Source organism: Amborella trichopoda, chromosome 4 (assembly GCF_054954075.1).
Source record: "Amborella trichopoda isolate Santa Cruz 75 chromosome 4, AtrichopodaSantaCruz75HAP2 v2.0, whole genome shotgun sequence".
Taxonomy (NCBI): domain Eukaryota; kingdom Viridiplantae; phylum Streptophyta; class Magnoliopsida; order Amborellales; family Amborellaceae; genus Amborella; species Amborella trichopoda.
Genome location: NC_142339.1, coordinates 13,924,561 through 13,936,717, shown reverse-complemented (window position 1 = coordinate 13,936,717; position 12,157 = coordinate 13,924,561). Strand labels below are relative to the sequence as shown.

The window sequence follows — 12,157 nt, the reverse complement described above, 5'->3', positions numbered from 1 at the left end:
AACCAAACAATGATCAGTAAAAAACTTGCTTCATATGTTTGCATGAAGAATAATCAAATAGTAAAGGCTACTACTATTTAATTTTTTTCTTTAACGAAGTGGTACGAGTGTAATTCCAATCCACAACATGGAATAAGAGCTCTAAACTTAGCTCTATGATATTTTCCTAAGAGGAATAAGAAATATTACTGAATTTCTAGTGTCAAACAGGAGTTCAATAGTTTTTCATGCATCCAATGGAAAACAAAAAGTCTATTTTAAAAGAAATGCTAGCGATTGCACATTATGTCTAATAGTAAATAAAAAAATATAAATTGAGTGAAATTTAGTACCTCATAGTCAATAAGTTGAATAATGTTTTTCTTCCCACGTAGTTTGTTTAGGTATTCGATCTCTTGACAGAAACCATAAGCAGTAGCATAATCACGACCCTTTAGCTTTATCTTTTTCAGTGCATAGATGGTACAATCTGAGGTTATGACTTTATGAACCTCACTACTTCCTCCACTACCTATCTTTCCTAGCTTCTGATAGAGCTTCCCATTAACTTCAAAGAAGTCGTGAGAATTGTGATGCCTTTCGCGAGGACCAGATGAATCCTTGTTGCTAGCAGCCTTCTTTGGGTTGTTTGAATGAGAAGGCTCAGTATTTACATTTGATGACGAGCCTTTTGAATGTGGAAGTTGAGTATGTGTATCTTTGGGAGTTCCTGCGTCTTTGGGCTGCAAGACCTCTCTTCCTGGAAAAGATACATGTGAAGCCTTTGCACCATCTCCTGCTACCACACTCTCCTTCTGCAAGGAACTCTGAACCTTTGCTTGGATATGCTCCTGGATGTCTGAAGCCTTATGAGCACATGTAGAAGCTAATTTAATCAAGGGATTCCCCTCATTATTAGCACACTTCATAGCTGGAATAGGAGCTCTCCTGTTTCCATCATGCATTTCCAATTGATCAACTTCAATACAAGCATCACTGATCTTCCCATATGAACAAGGATGGTAAGTTGAGGAAGCAAGGGGGGCAGAGGTGCACTGAACTGAAGTTGCAGTAGTGTTCACAAGTGCTGATAAGGAGGTGCACGAGGAGCCTGCAACTGAAGATAGGGTGAATGGGTTGATTGCTTCTTTCCCAACAAAGGCCATAAAAGGTTGAGTTTGTGGGTCAGTGCATCTCCGAGGCAATAAACCGTCAACAACAGGCCTTGGTTCCACGGAGTGGAGAACTTGCTGCTTCAAATCCCTACCAGCAATGGCCGATGGTCCAGCTTGGGTGGTCACAGTGCTTCCATTTTCTGTCAATGCAAGGGAATTCATATAAGATGTCAAGTTCTCCATTCCAGTATTAGTGGCCATTCTTTCGTCGGCCCCTGCATAAACAGATAAAGAAAGACAGACGATGCAGGCAATCATATAAATGAAAGCAGTAGTCAGCTATTACTAAATCGAACTCTAGCCTAATAAAAAGAGAATTGCTATCTAGAATGCCATATATTCAATGTAGCCATGAGTGTGAAATTTTTAAAATGATGAATTTGGGAAAATTTATGCAATCCAACAGACTATGGATAAATCACACTTTGTTAGGTCCTCAACATCCACTCAAATGATGGACTCTAAATAAAAGAGAATGAAATCAGAAACGAACATTATATGCCAATGCTATGTTCTGCTCTTGCCACCATCCATCATTTCAGTGGACAGAAGTAAACCAATGAACTATTGCATTTCCAAAATCCATTTGATTTTAGTACACCTTACTCCAAGTTTATTGAGATAACATACCCAAAGGTTGCTTACTCTGAGAGAAATCCCCTGGGTAAGTTGAAATCAGAGCATTCATCCTATCCTCATCACAAGATGTTGGAAAATTTGTCAGTCTCACTGCTTTCTGCATGTCATCAAATCTAGGGTCTGGTTCAGAGCACTGTTTCAATTCAACACATTCCTTCGAGGCCTTTGATGGCCCACCCTTTCCAGTTTCACTGATTACAGAGAAGTGAACCTTCTTGGAACCACCAGCTGACATAGCTATAGAAGGAATCCCATGATCGAAAACAGTACTAGGTAGTTTCCTAGATGCTCCAGTAACAGAATTTTTTCCATCCTTGTCACTATCTGGTTGGCTATTTGTAAAACTAAGATGCACATCAGCCAACCTATGACCACTTTGTGCATAGTCAATGATGCCCTGGATTGGAAGGGAAATACCATCGTTTCTAGAGTCAAGCACACCTGGATTCTCATCCTGGCTAGTAACAGTTTCCATGGTGCAGGGTGAAGTGAGCGAGGTGACCTCAGAACTATCCTCCACATTTAATTTTTCCTTTCTCTCCTCTGCTATCTCTTTTGTCCTAGATACTTGTTCCAATATGTCATGTTTAATCCCTTTGTTCTGTAAGTTCTCCACTTCGCTCGATCTTGAGTCCGGGGACGCATCCCTTTTCTCTCTAGTGTATGCAATATCCATCCCCTTAGCTTGCACTTGTCTACCATTCGAACTGTCTTCAGTTCCCACATTCGTCAGAGCACTCTCTGTTGAATCTGTTTGTCCAACTAATATGCGTCTTGCCCGAAAAGTATTAGATGTTGGCATACCTGAAATCCATGATACATTGCATGAAAAATAAATGACGGCTTAAGCTCAAGGAATTACATGTGAAGAAATCTAAATAAAATTTTAAATCTAATTATTTAAATTCAAAGTCCCTACCTCATTTTAGAAGACAAAACTATCTTGTGTGTGGAATAATGATGGAAATAAGAGGCCTATAAAGTGATAGCCAAAAGAACTAAGATATGTATTCATGGGAGAGTGTTCTACAAGCATAAAAGTTAAATGTATGAAACCTATCTATATTGCAACTGAAACTTAAAATTGATCACAACCAAAACATGCTAATGAACATTGATTGAACATAAGCATTTGGTCTGTGAAGAATAATGCCCTCCACTTCTGCCTAGAAGTGAAACTTATATTACTCTACATAATTCACCATGGGGACATCACTAATTTGCTGCTACTTTCCAACAAGGAAGAGATCTAAAGCCCAACGGATGAATACATGAATGTTATGTCAAAAGGAACATGAACCAAATGAAATAGTGTCGCCAATTTGTTTTCAATCTGTTTGATTGAGATGGAACTTATACAATTGCATGGACCAGTGAGCAATTTGCCTTCCAATTAGTAAGCTGATCATAGAAAGGATTATTCTCTATAGCTGCTAATCTATTAAGAATTTAACACAAATGCTAGATACTCATGAAACAAAATAACGCAAGGCATTCTCCATAAATGAATCATGATAGCAGTCCAATCTCTGCAATTTTCATAAGTTATTATGATTAGTGGCAATCATGAAGTTTATAGAGGAACACATCTTTCCCTGGTAAGACTTAATAACCTCTCCCAGGATCAAGGATGCCTACTTTCCACGTTTGACTACTGACTACTTCCAAAATGGAAGCTGAAATAATTGATAGTCATAGTCTGCTATATCCCAACCAATGGATACATGATATGAAACTACCATGCATAGTACTGCATTTTTGCAAGTCCTATAGTTTGAAAACTTTAACATCAAGTGCTGAGTTCCCTTCCTGCCTCCTATTTAAAGATATACTCTATGCTTTAACAGATTTTAACGCATTCTTATCATTCTACCATTCTAAAATGCAATTTTGTCATATATCTGATGATATGTTTTTTCTTTCAATACCTAAAATCGATGCTTCTTCAACTGATTCTATCTAAATGAAGGTCACACATCGTTTCATTCCTAAAAAAACTCTCTACTTTCTCATCATTTTCAACCAAAGCCCCTCTAAGGCTCTACATGCAACCAATCAAGAACTTGAAAACATGAACTTTTTCTAGCTGCATGAAAGATTCCTTGTCCATGTTCCCCGCATTTGTGTCTAAAAATCCACCATGAATGATTATCATAATACAGTTGGCACCCATCCGCCAAAACAAAAGTACTCTTTCTTTGCCATTGTTTCCCATTTTCCCCTTTAAGTTATTGTTGCAATTGACCTGTGTCTCAGAGTGCAGCCCAAGTAACTATTAATCATAGTGACCAAGAGAGGGAGCGGGAACGGCTCCGGTTCCGAGAGCGGGAGCGTCGGATTGACGTCTGCCTAAAGCTCCGGAGCTTGGGGAGCGAGTTCCGGTGAGGGTAAAAGTAGCAGATCAAGATCCCATATGAACAGGGAACACGTTCCCAATACATCGGGATCGAGATCCCCATTCAACGGGAACACATTCCATGTCAAATGGGATCATGTTCCCATATTCATTAGGATCGTGCTCCCATCGACAACAGGATCGCACCCCCATCTAAGAATGACAGCACTCCTATTTAGAAATGATTGAGCTCCATTCAAGGAAGAATCGTGTTTTGTGCATGATTAGTCTGGGCTCCAGAACTCCACTTTTATAAAAATTTAACTTAAAATATAATTATTTTATTTTATTTTAAAAATTAATTGTAGTTAACAAATTTCTTATAGGAAGTTCCGAGAACGTAGGGATGGAGTTCAGGAAATATAGGGATTGCGCTCCTAAAATTCTGGAAGGGGATGTAATTTATTCAGGAACGAGATCCTAAAATTTAAGGAAGACGTTATGTGCAGTATCGGGAGATGGAAGAGAGCTCCAATGTGAATGGGATTGAAAATCCTAAAAATAGGAGCGAGCTCCCAAAAAGTAGGGAATGGGTTCCAGTTGAGATCCCGGCTACGGAGCACCGGAGCTGGGTTCTGGAGCGGGAGAGCTTGGGCACTCCCGGTAACTATGCTATTAATGGCCAAAGGCTATGTAGCTTCCCATTCCAAAACTCACGGGTGATACTCATAATTCAAGGGCTTACTTGGTCACACTGTGCTCATCGCCAAAATAATCATTAACAAATCATTATGACTCAACAAAACTTTTTGGCGACAACCCCTCTAGCAAAACTATTCTACTCCATTTCACATTAGCGAGGATTCAGCACCACTAATAAACATTATCACCTTAAAAATCCAAAAATTTGGTGAATTCCATAGAAAATCCTCAGAAATCCACTCAGAATCTTTCTCTACCTTCTCCCAACCGAAACCCTAAAGCTCCAATCTCAAACCAAATCGCAAGATGTATATATCAATCAACTTACAATGATGCCATAAACATTATTAATAATCTAAAACTGAACGATGAGATAGCTAATAATTTTTTGAAATTAGTGGAAATAAACAAGTTGCTCTACGTTGAATTAAGGTGAACATACTAGAACCTAGTGTCATTCTTCTCCAGAATTCAAAAAGACAAAACCTGAATTTCATGTATGAGAGATAGCGATAAAGGTAAGAATTTTTGCATAAAGAGGAAAAGGGAATAAGAGGGACATACTTAGTGTTTTGCGCCGCTTGAGAGCAGCTTGTACATCTCTGTAGATATCAGGAACAGACGATTTGAATCGAAAAGCTTGAGGATTCAGAGGGGCTTCTGCAGATTCAGAGCTTTGCTTCTCAGAACCAATCGGAAGGTTAACCTCCCTCTCCATGGCAAACTAAAACCCTAGAAAACAAAGGCATCTCTGATCTCTCCAAACCCAACTAAAAATGGCCAATACCACTGCTAAAAAAATCCAGAAAAAGGAGAAGATAAGTTGTTAATATGATAGAAAACGGAGGGAAACACCACTATCCATCACAAAGAGGAATTTAACAGATCTCTTTGATCCCCAAGTAAACATCAGTAATTCCCATTGGAAAACCCCAAAACTTCAGTGGAAAAAGAAAAGGCAAAACAAAAAACTCTTGCTTTGGAGGAAGAGAAGGAATTTCCAGTGATCATAACGAATTGGAAGTGTTAGGGTTTAAAAAAATGCCAAAAAGGTGGGATTTTCCATTACAGAAGGGGGAGATTTTGAGAGAGAGAGAGAGAGAGAGAGAGAGTTTGAAATGGTATTAGACGCTTTGCCGCTCGGGATGCACAGTGGGCCCAATTGAATCAAGAGGCCAAAATTACCCTCGACAAAACAACGAATAACCTAGGATGCAATTTCCTGGGGCGTAGGGCCTTATGAAAAATGTGAAGCTTCACGTCGAAACCTTTTCTGGAAAATACTTCGGGTATGAGAAATTCTTATAATGCCCTGAAATATATTTTTATGGAAAAGTTTATATAGAGCCGAGGCTCTAAACCATCATATTTGAATCTATGTCAAAATTTTTATTAGAAGAGGTTGTTTTGATGCTCAAATATCTCCAAATCGATCATCTCGATATCAAGATGTATGGATGTGAGAAAAAATAGATTTCAAGTTTTAAAAATAGTGTATTTTGTAACATATTTTTGGGCCATCAATTTTTAAGATTTTCAAGTTTTTATATCTCTGTCGATCTACACTATTTTTTAATCTTTAAATTTTATAAATAAATATAAAAATATATTTTAAGGCTATTACACATATTTCCAATATTGCAACCACATTTATCAACACCATTTGAAGGTAGGCTCTAATTTGATTTTTTAAAGCCAGGCTCTATACAAACCGCATCCATATTTCTAACACCAATTATCCCAAAATTGGGATTGCATCATTTATCTTTGGGTGTGGTTTCTATAAGGTTGCAACCTTAAATAATCTAATTAAGGTGCACCGCTAAATTTTATCATAACATGTAATTTTGTTGTAAAAAATTCTTAAGAATATCTCAAAATCTATTTTCATATTTAATTTTAAATTTTTAAACTCCAAAAATAGTTAAAATCAAGTAGAACTACAAACATATGAAAATATTGAAAAATGATGGCCTAGATAATATGTTGCAAGATGCACTATTTCTGAGAGTTAAAATATTTTTTTTTTTCCATATTCATACATCTCGATGTCGAGATGATTAATTAGACAGTATTCAACATTAAAACATCTTTTTCAAATATATTTTTGAGGTGCATCTTTAATTCTATATTTTAATGTTGCAATCTTATATAAACTTTATCTTTTATCTTTTATATATACAGGTCACAATCATTCTTATCCCTTAAATTTCAAAATGGGGGGTTGTATGTCATTAAATAGGCAATTTCTTGAACTTCGGAACTTAACTCTAGCCATCCAATTTGACATCTAATGAGTGAGAATGATTGTGACCTCTATTTACAAAAGATAAATGGTCTCTTTGTAGATAATCCTTATAAATTTTGTTGCTTAAAAAATAATATAGATCTTATAGCTATGTGATGTGCATAGTAAAAAACGGATGGTCTAGATAACATTTATAATATATAGTATTGGATAAAGTTTATATAAGGTTGTAACTTTACACTGCTGAAGTAAGATGCACTTCAAAAACCCCATAGAGAAGAGTGTTCCGGTATTTGAGAGCCCTCGAACTGATCATCTTGACTTCGTGATGAATGGACATGAAAAAAAATAGAATTCCAAGTCTAAAAAGTGGTGCTTCTTCTAACAAGTTATCTAAACTCTCTATTGTGTTTTTTATCTACTCAATCTACACTGTTTTTGAAATTTTAAATTTTATAACTGAAGATAAAAAGAGATTTTCAAGCCATTATAAGGTTTTCAACACCAAAGTGACATCTCTAACTAAATTTTGTTGGAACGCCTTATTTCTACAGGCAACCATATACAGACCTTACCCTATACTACTTAAAACCTGATTTCTTCTCACATCGTCAAGTTTTAAATGATTGACTTTAAGGTTTTTTTGATACCAAAACTACAATTTTTAATAAGGTTTGGTTCCTTTCCTCCATAAGACTAGATCATATTTAAACTTTTTTCTAACCTGAATCACCTTATCCCTCGTAAAAATGCCCAAATATCCCTTATTCTCCAAATTTGAAGGGGAAAATATTTTGCAATCTCACTCATACTAGGTTTTTTACATAGGGGTGGGGTTTGTATAGAGCCTAGGCTCTAAACAATCAAATTAGAGCCTAACTTTAAATAGTGTCGAGAAATGTGTTTTCAATATTGGAAATCTTTGTGATAGTCTTGGAATATATTTTTATCTTTATTTATAAAGTTTAAAGCTTTAAAAATAGTGTAGATCGACTGATCTATGAAAACTTGAAAATCTTGAAAATTGACGATCCAAAAATTCAAAGTACAAAATGTACCATTTCCAAAACTTGAAATCCATTTTCTTCTCATTTTTATGCATCTTGATGTTGAGATGATCAATTTGAATATATTGGGCATCAAAACAACCTCTTCTAGTGAAAGTTTTGAGGTAGGCTCTAATTTGATTGTTTAAAGCCTTGGCTCTATATAAACTTTTCCTATAGAAATACATGCCAAATATTTATTTTAAAAACAAAAGATGTCTATTTTCAGGCTTACACTTTACTAATATTTGAGCTTTTTAAGAGGAGTCATCTTAAAAGTACTTTTTTGAGATACAAGAGATTTCACTTTTAAAATTTTGGCATGGGGTATTTCCATCCCAACCTAATTGTTTTAGAGGAGCAATGAACAAATTGCCCTTCTTCCAAAATCAAATAATGGGAAATAGCGAGCTCATTGTTCTTCTGATTTTTCTATAGAGGACATTAAGAAGTCAATATCGAGCTCATTGTTCTTCTTATTTTACCTTTGTAAAATAAAAAAAAGGAAAAAGTTTATATAAGGTTGCAACCTTAAAACTAGAATTACAGATACACCTCAAAAATCCATTGGAGAATGTTGTTTTAATGTTGAAAACCCTCTAATTGATCATCTCGATATCGAGGTCTATGAATATGAAAAAAAAAATAGATTTTGAGTTTCAGAAATAATGCACCTTGCAACACATTTTCTAGATCGTCCATTTTCAAGATTTTCATAAATTTAAAGATCTACTTGATTTTTTCCATTTTGAAATTTAAAATTTTATAATTACATATGAAAATAGATTTTGAGATAATTCTGAGAATTTTTTACATCAAAATTGCATGTTACGATAAAATTTGGAGGTGCGCCTTAATCGGATTGTTTAAGGTTGCAACCTTATAGAAACTGCACCCATTAAAAAATAAAATCAAAGATTGAAAACCAAATAAAAAATAAAAAATTAAATGTTGAAAACCAAATATTTGATTTCATATAGTATGAAGTATAATTCAAAATAAATAAAAACACTTTAATGTGAAAATGGCCATCAAACCAGATACTAATTTTATATAATTTTGGCTTTTAATTCAAAAGAAACGTTAGGGCTTTTGTGGATCATTGTGTTACGAACATTTTGGGACTACTTTGAAGGGATATGACGAAGTAAATGATTGAAATATAAGGTTTTGGATTTCGAGCTCAGAAAACTCCTAAAATTTGCACTCCTATTTCCTTTTATTTTACTTTTTAATCTAACAAATTGTAAATAAGGTTTGTTATAGGGTTCCAATACCAATATCTATATCTATTTATACAACATTATTAAGCCACAGTTACAAGGTAGACATCTGTTGTAAAAATAAGAACGGACCCTAATTCTATAAAGGATGTAGGAGACATTCCAACCTTTAAGGGAAGAGAGAGAAAGAGAGAGTACGCATAAGGGAAGAGAGTGTTAGAATATGCATTTCTATATATTTGGGCCTTAGGCCTTCATGGAAGAATATTTCATAATAGTATAGATAACTCTCTCTTTATTGATTGATTTATAAAGAATATACAAGACCCATATAAAGATATGGTCAGTAACAATTAAAAATAAATATCAACGGTTGTGGATAACTACTAACTAATCTTATCATAATCAAGAGACACTTAAGAGATATGAAAGAAATACCTATGTAATCTTTTGCCGGGGAAATACAATTTTTTTTTTAAATAATAATAACCCCTTATAATTTTGGCAATAAGATCACTCACAGATGGTCTTATTACAAACAATAAAAATTCAAAAAATAAATAACACAACAATAAAATAAATCTCAACTACTTGATGCCATTCATACAACCTAATACTGTGCTTGAGAATATAAAATAAAAGAACTTAACAAAATAAAAGAAAAAGATGCCAAAGATTACCTCAACTGAGCTTTTTACACCCCACACCGAGTCGCCACATCCAATAGGGCAGGATCTGTGGTCTAGCTTCAATCTCGAATAGGGATAGCTGATTTCAGCCAAACTAGGTAACCACTCCTTAAAATCTCTACTAAACCTTAACCCCCAAAATTAACTTAGATCTAGAGAGGAGAGAGAGTACCACCTAAAATTTGGAGAGAGAAAATTAGAAAAAGAAAGATGGAGGAGAGAGAGTGGGGCATGCCCCTCTAGTAGAGAGAGTGAAGAGAGGTTGTGTAGAAATTGGGGGAGAGCACCCCTATTTATAGTGAATATTTAGGTTTAGGGTTTTCCCATAGTTTGTCTCTTTCATGAGATTGAATCTAGATCGTCGATCAAGGTGACTTGTGCGGTGAGAGATCTGAGTCATCCATTCCATAGATGGGCCATCAACATTATGGAAGGTGCTTTGACTATTATCCCCCTTTCCTTAAACCATTTTCCCATCAATATATTTAAATAAAATAAATATCATGCATTCCATAAAATTGCATGATCCATGTCACATATTCCATAAGGATATGTTAAATATTATCAAGTAAATAAATACTAGCAAATATAAATAAGATGAGATCAATATTTAATATCTATTCAAATTGGCCATATCGCTTTAAAACGAACTTGCTATAAAACAAATAAAGCTATGGTCAATATTTCCCTTCCAAGATTTGGCCACATGCTACAAATCAAACTTACCTTATCTTAAAAACTTGAACATAAAGCAAACAAGAGAATCCAAAGAGGGTGGGGTGTGCCACCCTTTTGTGGCACATGTGGGCCCCCACCCACATGCCACATGGTGGGTACATGTGTACTTTGGGCTCCCATGAAATTTTTTTATAAAAATATATTATTTTAAAATTGAATAAAATAATTTAAAATATATATTTGAATTTTTATAACTTTGTAAGAACAATAACTGTATTTTTATAAGTCTAAAAATTAAAAATAAAATATTGAGAGACTCATAAAAATTCAAATAATAAAACTAAAACCATTTCAACAATAAAATGAACACAATTAAATTAATATAATGAAAAAATGATCCATATAGTTTTAGGAATCCAATCTGTAATAATGGGGTACTCTACCTTCAACTGTAGACTACAGACCACGCTAGCTTTATCGAACCGACCCAGTGTTTTTCGTGACCCACAGGCCAAGCAAGGGCTCATTAGCGGGTCATCAAAGTCAGGTCGATGAATCAAGGGGTCCTCCCCTAGAGACGAGTCAAGGTCACCACGACCTGATGCAACCACAGCTCTATGACGCATAGGGGTATCTCTCGCACATGCATACGTTTCACCCAAAGGAGGATATCTAGCTTTCTCGAACGATATATCAATATGCATGCCGTGTGATGAAACATGGATGAGGTTTTGGCCCCCGTCTCAGTAGGCCTACCATCACATACAAGGATTACACAGCCCCTCGATCACTCATCTAGGCATAAGCTCCGACCTCATCAAAGGGCTAACCCAAAACCCTCCTCGATTAATTCTTTATGCCCAGGTACCTTGGGTTTTCCAACCGACTGGCCTAAATCAATAAGCACAGTCCGGTATAAGCAAACATTATTTGCTTAGTATGGCCCTCTAGAGACCACACTCCCACTGAGTTTATGTTTCACTATAATAAAAATATTTCAATACAAACTCATAAGGCCTTTAAAGGCCACATAAACCCAACAAGATATATATTCATATATATACATATCTCATTATGCATTCATAATGATATATATCAATATATATATATATATATATACATAGTTTAATACTCCCCCTCAAACTCAATATGCTTTTACACAAAACAGTTGGAGTTTGAACAATAAGTTATATAAACGAACGAGTTGGATCTTTAAGTATTCACGTGCATGACTTGACCAATAGAAGCAGTGGTCTTGTGCTTGAAGAAGAAGCACAGAGGAAGCAGTGGTCTCTTGCTTGAAGAAGAAACATAGATGAAGTAGTAGAACTCTCTCTTTATTGATTGATTCATAAAAAATATACAAGACCCATATAAATATATGGACAGTAACAATTAAAGATAAATACCAACGGTTATGGATAACTACTAACTAATCTTATC

The 12,157-nt window shown here is 35.2% G+C and overlaps 1 protein-coding gene across 7 annotated transcripts in view; it reads right to left on the bottom strand.

The window, feature by feature from the left end:
* Positions 1-6,144, bottom strand: part of LOC18423230 (uncharacterized) — a 40,883-nt gene extending 34,739 nt beyond the window's left edge. For 2 of the 7 annotated variants that reach the window (XM_020673238.2, XM_088863723.1), the window contains exons 1-3: positions 5,395-6,143; positions 1,785-2,597; positions 333-1,294 (exon numbers count right to left, since the gene is read on the bottom strand). In XM_020673238.2, the coding sequence (XP_020528897.2) occupies positions 333-1,294; positions 1,785-2,597; positions 5,395-5,548 (1,929 nt within the window). In that variant the 5' untranslated portion in view covers positions 5,549-6,143. Of the gene's footprint in view, positions 1-332; positions 1,370-1,784; positions 2,598-5,394 lie in introns of all 7 variants that reach the window. The other 5 variants (XM_088863721.1, XM_088863722.1, XM_006827832.4 and 2 more) reach the window with 4 other exon arrangements.
* Positions 6,145-12,157: the final 6,013 nt, after the last annotated feature.